The 21,279-nt window shown below is 41.2% G+C and overlaps 1 protein-coding gene across 1 annotated transcript; it reads right to left on the bottom strand.

The window, feature by feature from the left end:
* Window positions 1–1,064: 1,064 nt before the first annotated feature.
* On the bottom strand, window positions 1,065–21,279 carry UBE2B (ubiquitin conjugating enzyme E2 B). The gene is made up of 6 exons (XM_003829274.5): window positions 20,779–21,279; window positions 17,942–18,022; window positions 15,911–15,936; window positions 11,791–11,880; window positions 4,185–4,273; window positions 1,065–2,375 (listed from the first exon to the last, which is right to left on the bottom strand). Exons 1-6 carry the CDS (start codon window positions 20,820–20,822, stop codon window positions 2,247–2,249), a joined length of 459 nt encoding a protein of 152 aa, XP_003829322.1. The 5' UTR covers window positions 20,823–21,279; the 3' UTR covers window positions 1,065–2,246.

Genomic DNA, 21,279 nt, shown 5'->3' with positions numbered 1-21,279 from the left:
TGTACCAACATAAACATTTTAGTTCTAGCTTCTTGCCCTACCATACATTTATGAAACTGACCTAGAGTTTAAAGTAAACACTTTTTGTATGACTCAACCTTGTAAATCGAAGGTTTATATCTGGTACTTAACCAAAGAAATAGGAATCTGTTCCAAGGCTGCAGAAAAAAGTGAGGAGTTATGTATAGATTGAACCTTCTTAAGGATTTTCTCGAAAAGGAATGTGGATGCTATGAGTTTTATGCATAGGTTGAATTTTGGAGTTAGAACTCACTGACCTCCCTGTAAAGTAACATGTAACTTCTTTATAATTATCTACCAATACTTGAAATGTTCCTGTTTTAAACTGGGAAAGGCAAAAACAGGTCAAGGATAAAAATGGATGTTGAAATAGTAACCAAATAGCATTTAATGAAATAAGAGGGCAGACCCTCATAGCTACTGTATATTTAATCTAGGAGTTACTGGAGTGAATGTCTATAGTTTGTTTTGGAGCTAAACTATAAAAGCACCACACAATTAAAACATCTTTTTGGGAGCCACAATTCCAGTGAGTGAATTCCCATTTGTATCAAAGTTCCCTAAGATCATACACTTACCTCAGAATTTGCCAAGTAATAGCTTTTATTTTTAAAGACAGGGTATTGCTCTGTCACCCAGGCTGGAGTGCAATGGCATAATCACAGCTCACTGCAGCCTCAACCTCCTAGGCATAAGCTATTCTGCCACCTCAGCCTCCTAAGTAGCTGAGACTACAGGCAAGTGCCACTATGCCCAACTAATTTTTTAAAAAATTTAAAGTAGAGAAAAGTCTTATTATGTTGCCCTGGCTGGTCTCAAAGTCCTGGCCTCAAGTGATCCTCCCGCCTTTGCCTCCCAAAGTGCTGGGACTACAGGTGGGAGCCACCTGGCCCAGCCTATAAGCATTTATCCAATCAATGTTAAACGTTGCATAATGAATAGAAGCTGTAGATATTGCCATACTGTAATCCAATTTTATGGATATGAGAAGAAACTCTTGGGGTTACTAAAATAGCTGTTTTAACTACTAGAGAGACTACACAGGTGGTTCAACAGAATTTACTTGTATATTTTCCATTTTCTATACTATTTGAAGGCATAGGATAGTTTTGTATTAGCTTTCTACAATACTGTGTTTTAAATTTATCCAGTAAACTAAGATGCAGCACAACTTTTATACAACTCAGGAGATTAAAAAAAAAAATCTCCACAAGAAGAAGCAACTCAGCAGGCCCTGGCATTAAAACATTTCCCAGAATAAACAGATATGCATTGCATTAAAGGTAATTTTCAAATATTTAAGTTACACCAAAATTTCCCTCCAATATGTGCCTTTCTCAAACCAATGCAACTAATTCATTGCTAATACTGGGGCATGAATTTTTGGCAAATGTTTATGGTTTTACTTTCTTCATTAATCAAAAAATTTTTTAAAGTGCTACCAAGCAGCAAAACAAGTCGCATCAGTTCTCTGCTCATGGCAGAAGTGCCAACTGTGAAATCGCAAAAGGTACAGTTTTAACAGTAAGTAATGCATGAAGAAACTGTAACAAATGGCCTAAATACAGAGTTGGACAGAATCAAACCAGTTATGTCTAGAATTACTCAATTGAAACTAATAGAGGTACATTCAAAATAAAGTTGGAGATTATAATCGCTATTTGGAATAAAATTTGAAGACTTCCTTGATAAAATATAAGAATGTTCTTTTGAAATTGTAAATGAAACTATCAATAGATGGAGAGCTAGAGACTTATTAACCCCTCCTACACACATAAGGAAATAAGTGACAAAGTCTCTTGCACTGAAGTTATGTATTTTAACAGCTTTACATGTAATATTCATATATAAAAAACTTTAAGTGCTTTTCTCCAATTTAAAAATCTAAAGAATTCAAAAATAAGGCATTCAATATTTGAAAAAAGTACAGATTTACAAAATGTGTATATTCTGTCATGAAAACTCCACACCAACATTATACACTTGGAAAAAAATACAAACAGGATATATTACAAATTTATGCAGCAATAACTTAGTTCACACCATGCAATAAAAAGTACATTAATCAAGATACACAAGCTTTTGTAGGTTCTAAACTGAAGGACTTTTTTCTTTTTTTTCTGCAGAATCCTTAAAACCTGTGGCACTTAAAATTTGTTAGCCTTTCTACTGAGAGGTAAATTATACACAACAATGATGAAAAAGATTAACAGACCAGTTGTCTATTATGAATCATTCCAGCTTTGTTCAACAATGGCCGAAACTCTTTTCTCATATTCTCGTTTGTTTTCCTGATAAAGCTGTGCTGCCTGGCTATTGGCTGGACTGTTAGGATTCGGTTCATCCAGCAGAGACTAGGAGGAAAGAAAAGAAAAAACAGATTTGCATAGTTGTTCTTTATACTAACAGGGGTCAGATATGGAATATATTACAGAAAAGTTATACAAAACAACAAATTACTTCAGAGATTAACATGTCATATAATTTTGGGTCTAAATACTTTTAGAAATGATTTGATAAATACTATGGGGTTTCCTGCTGCTAAGGAACTTAAGCTTCTGAAATAAAGTTCTCAATTGCCTTAAGACCTATAATTTCAGCTGGGTACAGTGGCTTGTGCCTGTAATCCTAACACTTTGGGAGGCCAAGGCAGGAGGATCCCTTGAGCCCAGCAGTTCAAGCCCAGCCTGGGCAACATAGGGAGACCCTGTTTCTATTAAAAAAGAAAAAGAGGTCGGGTGTGGTGGCTCACGCCTGTAATCCCAGCACTGTGGGAGGCCGAGGCGGGCAGATCACCTGAGGTAGGGAGTTCGAGACCAGCCTGACCAACATGGAGAAAACCCCGTAATTTCTAAAAATACAAAATTAGCCGGGTGTGGTGGCGCATGCCCGTAATCCGCTACTCGGAAGGCTGAGGCAGGAGAATTGCTTGAACCCGGGAGGCAGAGGTTGCGGTGAGCTGAGATCGCGCCACTGCACTCCAGCCTGGGCAACAAGGGTGAAATTCTGTCTCAAAAAAAAAAAAGAAAAAAGAAAAGAAAAAAATACCTATAATTTCAAAGAAATCAGAAAAGAATATTCTTAAGCATATTGAGACGTTCTCATTAAACCAAGGAAATGAACAGCTTAATTTGGTTAAGATATAATATCAATAATTCTCTCAGTAACCAACATTTTCCAAGGTTAAACTCTATTACTGCAGTTACTTTGCAAATGTCTTGACAGTAAATTTGGGAGATAAGTCTTATTTCCTTTAATCAACAGAACATATACATTTAGCAGGAAGAGAATGAGATAGGAAGGTTGAAAAACAACGCTTGTAAGATGACCAGAACTGGCCTGGTGCAGTAGCTCACGCCTGTAATCCCAACACTTTCGGAGGCTCAGACGGGCGGATCATGAGGTCAGATCGAGACCATCCTGGCTAACACTGTGAAACCCCATCTCTACTAAAAATACAAAAACTTAGCCAGGCGTGGTAGCATGTGCCTATAGTCCCAGCTACTCAGGAGGCTGAGGCAGGATAATCACTTGAACCCGGGAGGCAGAGGTTGCAGTGAGCCAAGATTGTGCCATTGCACTCCAGTCTGGGCAACAGAGCAAGACACTGTCTCAAAAAAAAAACAAAAAAAAAAAAAAACAAAGAAGTGTGAGAGAAAAAACTTTAAAAAGAACATCACAAACCAACATATTATTTCTGCTCCTCTCAAATCCACAAAACCGAAACACCCCTCACTCCACCCCTCCTAAATTTTCATTCAAAGATCTATTCTGAAATATTCTGCCAGACTGCTTCGACAAATGGTTACATTAGTTTTCCTTTCTTTTTTTAAAATAGAATTTCTTGGATGGGGTAACATACTCAATGCTTATCTGCACTTGGCAGTTTCTTTAGGTTCCTATGGTTTTTCCAAGCCATTTTTTCTTTTCCACAACCCTTGGCTATGCTTCATGGACACAAATTAGGTTTGACCTGTGAGAACATGTAACTTACACAATCAGGAAAGGGACTGCAGACTGGATCCCAAGTAGGCACTACTGAAAGAGAAAAGTTAGCTGAAAAGCATGGATTCTTGTCCAAGCTCTGCCATTGGTTACCTGTGTGCTAAGGAGCTGACTATATCCTACAGAATACTGACAAATACATCCTAACACACACTTACCTGAATTGATGTTAAGATAGAAGATACATCATATGTTGGACTCCATCGATTCTGAAGGATATCTAAACATATGCTACCATCAGCATACACTGCAAAGACAACAACTAAAATTAGTTACACATTCACTCTGCCATATCTAACAGTTAAGAGAAATCTTTACCACAAACAGAATGCTTGGCTTAGAAGTTTTAAATATTAGGTAATAACTAAATTCTTCTGTATCACAGGATAACCTGTCTTAAAACTAAGGTCTCTTATTTTGCACCTGCTATGGTTTGAATGTTCCCTCCAAATCTCATGTTGAAATGTAATTGCTGGAGGCTGGGCGCGGTGGCTCACGCCAGTCCTGAACACTTTGGGAGGCCGAGGCAGGCAGGATTGCTTGAGGTCAGGAGTCTGAGACCAGTCGGGCCAACACAGTGAAACCCCATCTCTACTAAAATTATAAAAATTAGCCGGGCGTGGTGGCACATGCCTGTAATCCCAGCTACTTGGAAGGCTGAGGCAGGAGAATCGCTTGAACCCAGGAGGCAGAGGTTGCAGTGAGCTGAGATCACACCACTGCACTCCAGCCTGGATGACAGGGTAAGAACCTGTCTCAAAAAAATAAAAGTAAAAAAATTAAACAAAAAAAAATTAATTGCCATTGTAACACTGTTGAGAAGTGGGACCTTTAAGAAGTGCTTAGGTCATGAGTGCTTAGGGCAGGAGTGTACTCCAGATAAAAGGATGAGTTTGGCACCTTTTCTTATGTCTTGTGTGCTCACTTGTCATTCTGCCTTCCACCATGGGATGTCACAGCACCAAGGACCTTGCTTAGGTGCCGGCGCCATGCTCTTGGACTGCCCAGTCTCCAGAACCATGAGCAAAACAAACTACTATTATTTACAAATTTAGAAATTATCAGTCCCTGCTATTCTGTTGTAGCAGAAAATGAACTAAGACAGCATGTTATGATCAGGAGGCTTTGAGTTAAATTTCTTCAACACACATCATTTAGCAATCTATTTAAATTCCGTATTTCTAAATATTCTTAAAGCTTTTAAAAAACTGTTTATTTTTGACATAGCAATTACACTCCTAGAAATTAAGGAAATAAACGTGGACATGCACAAAGATTTACTTACAGGATGTTCACTATAATACTACTTATAAGAGTAGAAGGCCAGGCGCAGTGGCTCACACCCATAATCCCAGCACTTTGGGAGGCCGAGGCGGGTGGATCATGAGGTCATGAGTTCGAGACCAGCCTGGCCAGCATGGTGAAACCCCGTCTCTACTAAAAATACAAAAATTAGCCAGGCATGGTAGTGCATGTGTGTAGTCCCAGCTACTCAGGAGGCTGAGGCAGAAGAATTGCTTGAACCCAGGAGGCAGAGGTTGCAGTGAGCTCAGATCACGCCACTGCACTCCAGCCTGGGCGACAGAGCGAGACTCTATCTTAAAAAAAAAAAAAAAAAAGTGAAAAACTAAAACTACCTTGTGGTCCATAAAAGAGGGAACTGGCTAAATAAACAACAACTGATACATTCATATAAGCAATAGCAACACAATCACCAGAAATGATACATATCTACTGTTTATAGAGTAAGACATCCACAGACTATTACCTTAAAAATAAGTTTTTAATTATTTATAATTTCCTATTTTGATTAAAAAGTTTTATATAAATTCATTTAAAGTATATGTAGTCAAAAAACATTTCTAAGACCGAATGTCAAAATGTAAGTAGTGGATATTTGTAATAGTAGGGTTATGGATGATCTTATTTTCTTTTCCTTTTTTTTTTTTGAGATGGAGTTTCGCTCTTGTTGCCCAGGATGGAGTGCAATGGTGCAATCTCAACTCACTGCAAGCTCCGCCTCCCAGGTTCAAGGGATTCTCCTGCCTCAGCCTCCCACATAGTTGGGATTACAGGTGCCCATCACCACGCCCAGCTAATTTTTGCATTTTTAGTAGAGACGGGGTTTTGCCATATGTTGGCCAGGCTGGTCTCGAACTCCTGACCTCAGGTGATCCACCTGCCTCGGCCTCCCAAAGTGCTGGGATTACAAGCATGAGCCACTGTGCCCGGCCCTTTTTTTTTTCTTTTTTTGAGATGGATTCTCAGTCTGTTGTTCAGGCTGGAGTGCAGTGGTGAGAACTCGGCTCACTGCAACCTCCGCCTCCTGGGTTCAAGCAATACTCCTGCCTCAGCCTCCCGAGTAGCTGGGATCACAGGCATGTACAACCACAACCCAGCTAATTTTTATATTTTTAGTAGAGATGGGGTTTTACCATGTTGGCCAGGCTAGTCTCGAATTCCTGACCTCAGGTGATCTGCCCACCTTGGTCTCCCAAAGTGCTGGGATTACAGGTGTGAGCCACAGTGCCCCCAGCAGATGATCCTCTTTTCTTTTCTTTTTTTTTTTTGAGATGGAGTCTCGCTCTGTCACCCAGGCTGGAGTGCAGTGGCGTGATATCGGCTCACTGCAACCTCCGCCTCCTGGGTTCAAGCAATTCTCCTGCCTCAGCCTCCCAAGTAGGTGGGATTACAGGCACACATCACCATGCTTGGATAATTTTTTATATTTTTAGTAAAGACGGGGTTTCACTATGCTGGCCAGGCTAGTCTCGAAGTCCTGACCTCGTGATCCACCTGCCTCAGCCTCCCAAAGTGCTGGGACTACAGGCGTGGGCCACCGTGCCTCGCCTATCTTATTTTCTTTATCCTTCCTTGTGTTTATGATTTATTTGTGCAATGAGTATACATATTCCTTTCATTAAAAAAAAAAATCAAGTGACTAACAGGTATCAAAAGTCCTGAACATCTGGGAGGGTTCTTCCCTTTTTAGACTGATTCTGTGAAAATACAAGCAATGAACGTTAAGTATTTGCCCAATTGTGAGACTATCTGTAGAAAAAATTTCTAGAAGTGAACTGCTATGTAAAACAAAGAGTAAATGCATTTAAATGTTACAGATACCATTTCATGGAGCAAACCATAACAGAGAGTGGGGAGCAAATCACACTTAAACACTGTGATTCTTCCAGACTCTATCCTAAGTCCTTTTCCTTCTTACCCTTTACACACACACTGGGCAATCCTATTGACTCCTGTGGCCTCAGTTACCATCCATGTGCTCAGTATTCCCAGTCATTGGCCTTAGCCTAGATCTATCTCTCAGCTTCAAAGCCAACTTACTGTCCATCCCACAGAAACATCAAACTTAGCTGCCCAAAGCAAAAATTAGTAACTCTGTAAAACCCATAAAAAGTGTAAAACAATTTTAAAGTTCTGAGTAACTATTTCTGAGAATCCAAAAGTAAATCAGAACTCAATATCTTATCAACTAATGAACAAAATACAGAATATCCATACAATGGAATATTATTCAACAATAAAAAATGAATCACAGATACTATTATATCACAACATAGATGAGCCTTGAAAACTTTATGCTGGGTGACAGAAGTCAGTCACAAAGGACCACATAGTATAAGATTCCACTTATATGAAATATCCAGAATAGTCAAATCTAGAGGGAAAACACGTTAGGGGTAACACTTACCTAGGACTGAAGTGGGGAGGGTTAAGACAGACAGAGTTGACTGCTAAGATAATAGTTATGGGGCTTTTTGTTGTTTTTAAAGTGGTCATGGTGATGGTTATGATTATGCTAAAAACCATTTGAGCTGTACAATTTAAGTGGGTGAACAGCTTGGTGTGTAAATTATATTTCAATAAATATTTTTAAAAAAAATAAACCAGAAAGTTAAATTATAAAAAAGTACTCAGCAGAAAAAAAGGGAAACCATGCTATAAATATGAAGAGATGTGAAAACCAAATACACTGTGGTTTCTTAAAAATTTGCTTAAGTTGATAACCCTATATTTATATCCCTTACTCATTCTACAGTCTTCCCCACCTTGATTTAAAGACCCCCTTATCATAATTGGTTTGGTTTGACTCAATAACAAGTCTAAGCAAGATAAAGCTACAGTGGAATAAATGGTAAATGACCTGGGAACTTCCCCAAAAAGAGAAACAGAAAATAAAATTAAACCTGTCTTGGACAAAAAAAAAAAGCAAAAAAGGCAGCTAGAAGGAAAAAGCAACTTCACAGCAATGAAGCGCCAAAGGTAGTATCTATTACTAGAAAGTCACCTTGATTCCCGACACAAACGAAACACATCTCTCCTCTGGGTAGGGAGCTCTATAATGTATTCTGCAGTACTAGAGACACGACCAAGAGGACCTCTGAAAATGTTCTTCCTGAAAGTGATTTGGCTGATGGGGAACGCCACATTTAAATGAGCAAAGGCTGTGAGACTGAAGAGGAGCTTCAAGAATTTGGAGAAGTCTTTCACATGGTAATTTATAATCCAGAAATATAAATGTAATAGATGTAAACAGCAAGATGTCAAGGAAGACCAAATTTATTACAAAGGAATTAGCCATCGTTTAGTGAAGAATAGTAACAAACTACTCTATGAAGTGAAAATGAGAACAATTCCACTGAAGGAAAAAAATGGAAAATGACATTAAAAGCTTTAAAAACACACAAGCCTCTGACCCAGTAATCCCCACGTTTAAAAAACTTAGTCTAGTTGTTATGCAGCAATTAAAAAAACAAACAAAAAACTCAGTCAAAATAATAATTAGTATCTGAAAAGATTTATTTTGAGGCCGGGCACGGTGGCTCACACCTGTAATCCCAACATTTGGGAGGCCAAGGCAGGCGGATCACCTGAGGTCAGGAGTTCAAGACCAGCCTGGCCAACATGGTGAAACCCCGTCTCTACTAAAAATATAAAAATTAGCTGGATATACAGCTTTGGGAGGCTGAGGCAAGAGAATCACTTGAACCCAGCAGGCAGAGGTTGCAGTGAGCCGAGATCATGCCACTGCACTCCAGCCTGGCCAATAGAGCAAGACTCTGTCTCAAAAAAAAAATAGCTGGGTATGGTGGCACACATCTGCAGTCCCAGCTACTCAGGAGGCTGAGGCAAGAGAATCACTTGAACCCGGGAGGTAATGGTTGCGATGAGTCGAGATCACACGACTGTACTCCAGCTTGTGTGACACAGCAAGTGTTTTTCTCAACAACAAAAAAATTTTTAAGATTTTTAAGAATGTTCAAAGTGCTATTTAAAATTGTAAACAACTGAGAACTATCAACAATTGGACACTGGTTAAAAATATGATAAATCTATGTAACAGAACATTTTGCCATTAAAAATGATGTATCAGAATATTTATTTATTTTTTTGAGATGGAGTCTTGCTCTGTTGCCAGGCTGGAGTGCAGTGGCGCGATCTTGGCTCACTGAAACCTCCGCCTCCCGGGTTCAAGCAATTCTCCTGCCTCAGCCTCCCGAGTAGCTGGGACCACAGGCATGCGCCACCATGCCCAGCTAATTTTTGTATTTTTGGTAGAGATGAGGTTTCACCACGTTGACCAGGATGGTCTTGATCTCTTGACCTCATGATCCACCTGCCTTGGCCTCCCAAAGTGCCAGGATTACAGGCGTGAGCCACTGCGCTCAGCCCAGAATATTTAATAAGGAAAATGTTCACAGTATATTAAAAAAACAAAAACAAACCAACCAAAAAAAACACCTCATTTTATATATAACATCCCAATTTTCTTTTTTTTTTTTGAGATAGGGTCTTGCTTTGTCACCCAGGATGGAGAGCGGTGGCACAATCATGGCTTGCTACAGCCTCAACCTCCCAGGCTCCAGCAATTTTCCCACCTCGGCCTCCCTAGTAGCTGGGAATACAGGTATGCACCACTGTGCCCAGCTAATTTTTGTATTTTTTGTAGAGACAAGGTTTCACCATGTTGCCTAAGCTGGTCTTGAACTCCTGGGCTCAAGCAATCCACCCTCCTCAGCCTTCCAAAGTGCTGGAATTAATAGGCATGAACCACTGTGTGTGGTCATTGACTCCAACTTTGTATATGCAGAATTGTACTTTTGAGATAGGATCTTGCTCTGTTGCCCAGGCTAGAGTGCAGTGGCACAGTCATGGCTCACTGCAGCCTTGACCTCCTGGGCTCAAGTGATCCTCTCACCTCAGCCTCCATAAGTAGCTGAGACTACAGGTGTGCGCCACCATGCCTTGATATTTTTTTTTTTGTTTTTTATAGGGATGGGACCTCGCTATGTTGCCCAGGCTGGTCTCTGACTCCTGGTCTCAAGCAACCTTCCCACCTTGGCCTCCCAAGGTGCTGGGATTATAGGTATGAACCACCACGCCTGGCCAAAATTGTATTTTTGAAAAGCTTAATTTTAGCCAACAGATTTTTCTTATTTTTCACAATTCCACAAATAAATAGGTAATACTTTTATCTATTTATTTTAGTAGAGACAGGATCTTACTATGTTACCTAGGCTGGCCTCAAGCCACCCTCCTGCCTTAGCCTCTGGAGTAGCTGGGACTACAGGTGTGCACCACTGTGCCTGGCTTACATATTACCTTTGTTTTTTTGGAGACAGAGTCTTGGTTTGTCACCCAGGCTGAAGTGCAGTGTTGTGATCTCAGCTCACTGCAACCTCCGTCTCCCAGGTTCAAGTGATTCTCCTGTCTCAGCCTCCTGAGTAGCTGAGATTACAGGTGCCCACCATCATGCCTGACTAATTTTTGTATTTTTAGTAGTGATGGGGTTTCACCATGTTGGCCGGGCTGGTCTCAAACTCCTGACCTCAGGTGATCCGCCCACCTTGGCCTCCTAAAGTGCTGAGATTATAGGTATGAGCCACCATGCCCGACCATGTATTACTTTTAATTCAGGAGTTATTAAAACAACTTGACCTCAAATTTGGAAGCTTTGTAAGAGTCTAGCTACAGAAACACAGCTAAAGGCTGGAAAAGATGGCCCATTCCTGTAATCACAGTGCTTTGGGAGGTCAAAGTGGGAGGACTGCTTGAGGCTAGGAGTTCAAGGACCAGCCTGGGCAACACACAGAGACTTTGTGTCTACAAAAAAGAAAAAGAAAACAAACAAAAAAATTAGCTGGGCATGGTGGTCCACACCTGTCGTCCCAGCTACTTAGAAGTCTGAGGCAGGAGGATTACTTGAACCCAGGAGTTTGAGGTAACAGTGAACTGTGACTGTACCACTGCACTCCAGCAGGGGTGACAGAGTATAACTTTGTCTCTGAAGAAATAAGAAACAAACCAAAAATCCACAACAAACCCAGCACTTTGGGAGGCCGAGGTGGGCAGATCACAAGGTCAGGAGATCGAGACCATCCTGGCTAACATGGTGAAACCCCGTCTCTACTAAAAATATAAAAAATTAGCCAGGCGTGGTGGTGGACGCCTGTAGTCCCAGCTACTCACGAGGCTGAGGCAGGAGAATGGCGTGAACCCGGGAGGCAGAGCTTGCAGTGAGCTGAAATCACGCCACTGCACTCCAGCCTGGGCGACAGAGCCAGACTCTGTCTCAAAAAAAAAAAAAAAAAAAAAAATTCCACAACAAAATACATGGCTCACATGGACATGGAAGCAACACCTACAAGTGAGCCCTAACAGTAAAAAGTAAGGTGAAAGAGCTATAAGGAGGGAAACAACTCTTTTCCCCACTATCATCTGCAAAATCTATAAAATGCTACTTACCATTTGGATGAAACATTTTGGATAAAAACCTAACAGTTGGTGGTTTATTTGGATATTCTTCAGAAAATTCTATTACTAGTTTAAAAGTACCTAGAGAGAAAACAAAATAATTATAGTAAAGACAAGCATGACTTTTTAATCTCTTCATCAGTTCTCAACTGCATACTGGTTTTTGTACAACCACATAAAAGTTAGTATGTCAACGTTGGTTCGGCACACAAAACATCCTAAATATACTCTATTTATGTTAGAATGGTAACACGCAGCATTGGCAAGCGGTTGGGGAACAAGCACATTCATGTTGCTATTGGTGGGAGTGTTAACTGTCATATTTTTGGAAGGCAACTAGGCCCTAGCTACCAAGATTTAAAATGCATATTTGAAGAACTACAAATAGTTTATTATAGCTTAGAATGGGAGTTGGTTAAAGGATTTTGAGAGGGGCTGACTACCACATGGCAAAGGACCCTCCCAGGAGGTGGAGGTTGCAGTGAGCCCAGATCATGCCGCTATGCTCTGGCATGGGTGACAAAGCAAGACTCCGTCTCACACACACAAAAAAACTTTAACTCAGAAAATCTTCATTAAAAATAACTGTAGCTAGGTGGGGTGGCTCACGCCTGTAATTCCAGCACTTTGGGAGGCTAAGGTGGGCGGATCACCTGAGGTCAGGAGTTGAGTATAGCCTGGCCAACATGGTCAAACTCCACCTCTACTAAAAGTACAAAAATGAGCTGGGTATGGGGGTGCCTGTAATCTCAGCTACTCAGGAGGGTGAGGCAAGAGAATCGCTTGAACCTGGGAGGCGGAGGTTGCTGTGAGCAGAGATCGCGCCATTGCACTCTAGTCTGGGTGACAAGAGCGAGACTCTGTCTCCAAAAAAAAAAGGTAGGTTAAACTGCAAACCCATTACACAGAATATAAATTAAAATTATATTTCTCCCCAAGTTGGTGATAAGTGTAAGCAATGTTTTACATATTTGCAACTGTCTCTTTAATGACTGGCTTAACAGAAGATAGCTGGATTCTCTTATCTGCTTCTGCACTCCATCTATTACAATATCCTGTTTAGTTTAAGTACATGAAGAAAATCTGGCCTCACACAAATATGTACTTGAAAAAAGGAGTACTTTCTTTCTTTCTTCCTTTTTTTTTTTTTTTTTTTTGAGACAGAGTCACACTGTTGCCCAGGCTGGAGTGCAATGGCACCATCTCAGCTTACTGCAGCCTCTGTCTCCTGGGTTCAAGCAATTCTCCTGCCTCAGCCTCTGGGGTAGCTGAGATTACAGGCACGTGCCATCCCGCCTGGCTCATTTTTGAATTTTTAGTAGAGACGACGTTTCATCATGTTGGCCAGGCTGGTCTTGAACTCCTGACCTCAGGTGATCTGCCCACCTTGGCCTCCCAAAGTGCTGGGATTACAGGCATGAGCCACTGCGCCCAGCAAAAAAAAGTAGTATTTGAATAGCTTTTTCAGGTGACTGTAGCTATTCTGTTTTGATATTATACCAAAGAAGAAATGGTAGTTCTTTTAAAGGTTTGCTGCAATATAGAATCTGAAATTATTAGTCAACTTTTTGTACTCAGTTACATTAAAATCTGTTCACTTCACATATGTGTTTTACCCATTCATGGTTTTGTATTATTATTCATGGGACATCTGCAAAATATTGGGTGACTCGAGTTTACAGATCCTCCAAATGTTGCCATATTCCATTATATACTATCAAAAAAATCACAACAGGTAACACTACCCACTAATCTCATCAAAAAGTAAGTATCAGGAAGCTGTTATTTTATCAACAGCAACAAATATCTTCAGTTGCTATCCTTAACCTAACAACCCACTTAGATCCCCCCACTTTTTTTTTTTTTTTTTTTTTTGAGATGGAGTCTTGCTCTGTTGTCCAGGCTAGGGTGCAATGGTGCGATCTTGGCGCACTGCAACCTCTGCCTCCCAGGTTCAAGCAATTCTCCTGCCTCAGTCTCCCGAGTAGCTGGGATTACAGGTGCCCGCCACCACACCGAGCTTATTACATTACTTCTGAGAATATGTCTGCCATATATTCAAACCTGAATAACCACAGCTTGTCTGTATTTTCAAGTAAAAAATGTTCCATGAAAAAAAGTCATTCAAATTGCAACTCAAACAACTGTAGAAGTGCTTTTCTTCCAGACAACTATCATACTATGACATGCAGAAGTGCTTTGTTCATACATTCTACTTCATATCATACAGAATATTAAAAAGACAGATACTCGGCTGGGCGTGGCTCATGCCTCAGCACTTTGGGTGGCCAAGGTGGGCAGATCACCTGAGGTCAGGAGTTTAAGGCCCCAGCCTGGCCAACATGGTGAAACCCCATCTCTACTAAAAATACAAAAATTAGCCGGGCATGGTAGCACACGTCTGTAATCCCAGCTACTTGGAAGGCTAAGGCACGAGAATCACTTGAACCTCGGAGGCGGAGGCTTCAGTGAGCCAAGATTGCGCCTCTGCACTCCAGCCTGGGTGAGAGAGTGAGACAAAAAACAAAAAACAAACAAACAAAAAACACATAGATACTCAAGGGTCCAGAGCTTCCTAATGCTAATAAAAATGTCTTTAAATTAAGAAATTAAGAAAAATTGGTAATTTTTTTAAAGACAGGGTCTTACTCTGTCACCCAGGCTGGAGCGCAGTGGCTCCATCAGGGCTCACTGCAGCCTTGACCTCTTGGGCTCAGGTAATCCTCCCAAGTAGCTGGGACTAAAGGCATGTACCACCATGCCTGGCTAATTTTTTTGTAGAGAAGGGCTCCCCCAGGCTGGTCTCAAACTCCTGGGCTCAAGTGATCCATGATCCACCTGCCTAAGCCTCCCAAAGTGCTGGCTATACAGGTGTGAGCTACTGCCCCTGGCCAACTGGCATCTTTTAAAATGCAAAGAATATAATCACTATTAGTATGGTTTGGTGCCACTGTCTAATGCCTTGATTTGTTCTAAGATATGAAACTACTTAGGTGTAGTCATAGCCACCATTGGTTTTGTACCATCAATGCAAAGGTCAACAGTCTTAGTATGATGAGATTTGATCGTATGGGTCCCCCGAGAGGGTCTCCAAGACCCCAAGGGGTTTATGGATCACACACTTGAGAACCCTTGATGTAGAGAAAAAAGGTAACGTCCTTAAGTACCTCCTTCAACTCCTTACCCCCCCCACAGATAATCACTGGTAACAGTTTGATATATAACCCTTTAACATAGACACACATGCATATATGTATTTGCTAAAAATGTGATGCTACGACAAACATTATCGTGCAGTTTTTTTGTCCTCTTAAGACAGTATGTCCAAATCTACCTTATTCTTTAACAGGTACATATTCCAGAATCCAGATACATCATAATTTGCTTAACCATTTCTCCTACTGGACATTCAGGTTACGTCCTTACAAACTGCTGCAGTCAGTATTCTCGGATAAATATTTTTGATGGATTAATTCTGAAGTCATTTTGTTAATGATAACAAAGATGTTTAATAATTTCTTAAAATCCAACACTACAATTGGGAACAGTCTAAGTTCCTGGTTAAAATCAGTTTGATAAGTTCAATTATAAATTCGGTATTAGAACTAGTTTCCCATTTTCCTAGCCCCTGATGAAAATACCCAACTTGAGATGCCAAAGATTATGCAAAATGATAACTACTTATGGGTGTTAAATGCTAGTGGTACTTGAAACTACTGGCAGCTATGTATGTTTATGAAAAATTTCAGCTCAACACCCTGTCAAATATCAAAGATAACAAAGTAAAAAAGCATGATTTACTCTTTTGGTGTTCACCTCAGAGATATCTTTAAGGCCACCTAAATTTAAACTATTCTCAACATAAACACTGCCATCCAGGCTTACAGTTATACAGGAAAATATTAAAGTAACCTTTAATATTGGTTACCAATGGAGGTGACCAAGCTGCTGTGGGAAGAAGTCCCTTATGAAGTATAAATTTTCCATAGCTTTACTTTTAACTTGGCCTATTAACCATAGAAAATTGCTTCAAGTAGATATGCTGGTGTTACAATTTTCTACTAAAAAGTAACCTCATAACACTATAGAAAACATAATGAGTATGACTTACCATCTTCAAAAGGTGTCCCTTCTGGTCTGAAAACAAGAAGATTTCTGATTAAAAGAAGTTTCTCATTCTGCTTTTTCTTGATTTTCAAGAATGGAAAGGATAAACTCCAACAGAAAAAGAGGGACTCATTCTGATGATTTGTGGAGTTTTAAGATAGAGTTTAGTAACACCTTAGCCCTGGATTTTCATAGACCCAGGCATAAAGTATTAACTTTCATTCTAAGCTTTCTTTTTAGGGTGGTTTTACCAAACCAAACAAAAAAACTTGCCCATAATTTTAGCACAAAAAAACTTTCATTAATACTGACTGGTCATTTTGTACATATGTGTGTGTGTGTGTGTGTGTGTATATATATATATATATATATATATATATATATATATATATTTTTTTTTTTTTTTTTTTTTTTTGAGACGGAGTTTTGCTCTTGTCCCCCAGGCTGGAGTGCAATGGCATGATCTCGGCTCACTGCAACCTCCTTCTCCTGGATTCAAGTGATTCTCCTACCTCAACCTCCCGAGTAGGTGGGATTACAGATGCCCGGCTAATTTTTGTATTTTTAGTAGAAACGGGGTTTCACCATATTGGCCAGGCTGGTTTCGAACTCCTGACCTCAGGTGATCCACTCATCGCAGCCTCCCAAAGTGCTGGGATTAGAGGCGTGAGCCACCGCACCTGGCCCATATGTATATTCGTAAGAAGAAAAGACAACTTTTCATTTTACAGCAATATGATATAAAGCAATACTCTAGTTATGATGCTAAACCCAAGTGTCCTGCTTTCCAATGGAGCCATAACTCTTGTTCAAATAGGCTAAGCATAGTTGTCACCAAAAAGCCAGATTTGTTTGCTCAGATCCTTGTCCCCACATCCCAATTTCATCTTTCCTAAGCAGCAGCATAAAGTTTAATTATTACTTGCAAGGCATATTCAGGATCTCAAAGCAGCAGGATAATATCCTGAAGGTGCCATGTATTCAACTCAGATTCAGAAGTACTTTATGAGGATGAACTTCACTCATTTTCCACTAGTCTTTAAATGTAGACTCTTGTAGCTGATTCTGTAGTGTCAGAATTCTGTTTATCAACATACTCCTTTTACTTTTTAATGCAAAACTCTAGTTTCAAAGGAATGAAAGAAAAAATAGATCAAGTCTAGAAAAACCAAAGAAAAAGCATAAGGAAATTTTAAATTAAAAAGCATATACGCAATATACATAGTAGGTAAAATTTACAACTGCTTCTCAAATGGCTGCATTCTGTTATTTCACACTGGGCTGTGAATCATTTTCGCTTAAATTCTTGCCACAGTGGAAGTTCTTAATATTTTTGGTTCCAAACCTTTTAACAGCTCCAACAGAATGAGAGCATTTGCGTGATATGTTTTATATAAAGTAACTTATTGTTTCTCCTTTATTATTCCATTCCATTTAGTTGTGAATAGTATTTTAAAAGTAAAACCCCAAGAGATTATAAAACCATATGTAATAACATCAAAGAGCAAATAAACTTTATATAACTGCTGAAACTTTTTCCTTTTTTTTTTTTGATACAGGCTCTTGGCTCTGCTGGCTGCCCATGTTGGAGGGCAGTGGCACAATCATGGCACACTGCAGCCTCAAACTTCTGGGCTCAAGTGATCCTCCTGCCTCAGCCTTCCAAGTAGCTGGGACCACAGGTATGCACCACCATGCTCAGCTAGTTTTATACTTTTTGTAGAGACAAGGGCTCACTATGTTGCCCAGACTGGGCCAAAACTTTTTTTGGTGGGGAGGGGACAGAGTCTCACTGTCTCACTATATCGCCCAGGCTGGTGAACTCCTGGGCTCCAGCGATCCTCCCAGGTGTTGAGCTACTACTGTGCTGGGCCAAAACTCTAATTGAAATATTTTTTTTTTCTAATTTATCTTGCAGTTTTAGTCCTTAAGATCTCTCATTCCACCTCAGTTTCTTTTCCTAGACAGTTGTTATATGTTTACTTTTCTTAAAGATTCAGCACACACCTATTATTTGTTAAACCTTTCAACTCACCCAAATATAACTGCATTCCACTGCATGATGTTGTTTTCAGATGGTGCGCCACTGACACCCACAGGTGGGTCCTCTTGTAACCTGGAAATCCAGCGTGGTAATTTAAAAAGTTGAACATTAAGGCCACTAAGGAGGCCACGTAAACACCTACAGACACTATACCATCTATTTTGAGATACAGACTAACTCCATTTCCTTGTTATTGTGAACTAAAATGAACCATATGATTTAAATATATTAACCAGGTATATATACTTATTAAATACCTCTCCAAATTATCTAAAAATTGAAAGGGCTTGAGAATCATCCCTCTTTCAATATTATCAAGATTATCTCTTCAAGAATTGATGTATAGGAACACTTTTACACTGTTGGTGGGACTGTAAACTAGTTCAACCATTGTGGAAGACAGTATGGCGATTCCTCAGGGATCTAGAACTAGAAATACCATTTGACCCAGCCATCCCATTACTGGGTATATACCCAAAGGAATATAAATCATGCTGCTATAAAGACACATGCACACGTATGTTTATTGCGGCACTACTCACAATAGCAAAGACTTGGAACCAACCCAAATGTCCAACAATGATAGACTAGCCTAAGAAAATGTGGCACATATACACCATGGAATACTATGCAGCCATAAAAAAGGATGAGTTCATGTCCTTTGTAGGGACATGGATGAAGCTGGAAACCATCATTCTCAGCAAACTACCGCAAGGACAAAAAACCAAACACCACGTGTTCTCACTCATAGGTGGGAATTGAACAATGAGAACACTTGGACACAGGAAAGGGAACATCACACACAGGGGCCTGTTGTGGGGCGGGAGGAGAAAGGAGGGATACCATTAGGAGATATACCTAATGCAAATGACGAGTTAATGGGTGCAGCACACCAACATGGCACATGTGTATACATATGTAACAAACCTGCACGTTGTGCACATGTACCCTAGAACTTAAAAGTATAATTAAAATATATTTTAAAAAAAAGAATTGATGTATATAGACTGTCCTCTTATACCAAAAAAAGTTTAAAACCTCAAAAGCAAGTAATATTTTTACAGAACCATTGATTTTGCTGCTCTAAACATGCAAAGACTGTGTATCCTAACCAGGCTACTTCTGCAAAATGGCTACAAGAAAAAAAAAAAGAAGCAAACCTCAGTGTAAACACGAAATGACTGAAAACACATTAAATTTAACTAGGAAACTAGTATTAGGCAGCAGATTTACTCTAGTCCTTTTGCTTCAAACAGCAATGGCTTTAAAAAGTAATTAGTAGGTTTTCTGCCAGTCCCTATTTTAAAGGCTCTGCACTAACACCAAATCCACCTCTCAGATCAGGAGACTCAACACAAGGCTTTCCAACATTCGTCATAGTCAAATTCTTGTAACCTGCAGATCTCTGGAAACTACAAAAGGTGCCATGCATTCAACTCAGAATTAAGCAGAGCATTACAGTAAGGAGCCAGGGCGACAATGACATGAACTAGTTTACTATCTGAATTTTAGTCATGAGTGCTAATCAAATACACTGATTTCAAGCTTTAGAAAGATGACTTTTGCACCAAAAAGGGCATCTCCTTTCAGAGACTGTAACCTCAATTAAAAATGCTACATTATATACACACACAAATACATATGCAGTTGTTTTTCATGGGGCATCATAATTTGCAACTAGTCCACATTAAAAAAATGGTTTTTAGTCAATCTCAAGCAAATTAGGCCACCACGAACAGAAGCCTTAGAAGAACTGCACTGCTTGACGCCTACCTTTAAATGGCTAAGAGAAGCTACGAATGAATTAAATAAGTTGGCCAAATCCAAGTGCCTCACATAGGCTTTATAATAGCTGAGAGGTGACTTCCTGAGCGACAAATCTAAGTTTTTATGCTAGATATTTTGTTCAATTAGGGCAGGTGTCCCCAGAAAAAATGTTAAGAAAAATGTGCAGAGTATCAAAATGATGTTTTCTCACTTATTTTTTTCTATGTCTCTAAGTATCCAATAAAAGGTAAACAACGGAATAATCATTTTCTATCTCACAACCCCAATACCTCCTAACAAAACCCTATTTTATTTACCAAAGGAGGCCCAGGGAGTATCAGATTAGCGCCAGTCTAAGGGAAGGCATTTTTCCAGACTCGGGAGGCTATAGATAGGGCTTTCTTCACCAGCCAGAGCTGAGTTCCAGAAAGCACTGGCAGCCGGGGTGGCCAGCTCTAAGGTCCCAGCTCTCTAAGTCAGTTCCCAAGGTCCTTTCAGGCGGGCGGGGACAGAGTCGGGTTTCGGGGGATGGGTTAACCTCCGGGCCTCACGCACTGGACCCCACCCTCAGGGCACAAATGGAAAGGATTGGCAGGAGTCGGGAGAGGGGTTCGCCCCAACACGGCTCCTCGGAGAAGACGGCGGGGCCATGAAACAAAGCTGACTGGTGCTGCCGGAGAGGAACAAGCTCCCGCAGGAGCTCACTTTGAGGGGACAAGAAGGGGGCGCCGCAGGGTGCAGGGGCGGGCGGATAATGTCTGATCGCCTGGGCGAGACGCCGGGCAGCTGGCCGAAATGGGCAGCAGGGAACCCTAGACCAGTCGATCGACACCGTTTTACTTTTTGGGGGGAGGGGAAGCAGTATCAAAATTTCTTCGGGCGCCAGAACGAGCGGCAAAGCTTATGGGAGTAGGGGCCGAGGCTAGGACCCGGCTTCCGCCAGTCCCGCTGGGCCCACAGCCGGCCCTCTGAGGGTCACAAGGAGAAGGTGTCTGGGATCCACGCCCTGCAGCCCCGCAGCTTTGAGGGGCCGTCATCTAGGCGAAGGTGAAGGCCCTTACCGCTTGAAATCCCGCATGAGCCTCCTCCGGGCCGGGGTCGACATGCTCCGCAGCTGCCCCGCGGTCAGTCTGAAAAAAAAGAGTCCCGCGCAGCCCCCCCACCCCCCGGCGCGGCGGCCGAATCACTGTGGATCGCCGCCGCCGCCGCCGCCGCCGCCGCCGCCGCCGCCGAGACTGACAAACAACCCTGCAATGACGTCTCCCTCCGCCGCCTCCGGATCCCTCCGCCCTCCGCCCTCCGCCGCTACCACAGTGTGAGTGCTGGGGGAGGAGGGGGCGGGATGCGGGAGCGCGCCTTCCCCGAGCCCTTCAGCGGGGCGCGGTTCCCCCTGGGCTTCCTGAAGTAATCGACAAATTTGTGTTCTCTGTGTTCAGACTAGAGGTTGTGGATTCAGAGACCACGAAACAGAAACACTATCCCGTCTCCCTCCCCGTCACTAGTTTAGGCTCGGCGGGGTGGAGAAAGAGGGACGCATCCGGGCCAGAGATTTCAGGGAAAGG

The sequence above is a fragment of the Pan paniscus genome, chromosome 4 (genome assembly GCF_029289425.2).
Source record: "Pan paniscus chromosome 4, NHGRI_mPanPan1-v2.0_pri, whole genome shotgun sequence".
Classification (NCBI taxonomy): domain Eukaryota; kingdom Metazoa; phylum Chordata; class Mammalia; order Primates; family Hominidae; genus Pan; species Pan paniscus.
Note: the sequence above shows the minus strand (reverse complement) of the source record. Positions and strands in the feature narration are given on the sequence as shown.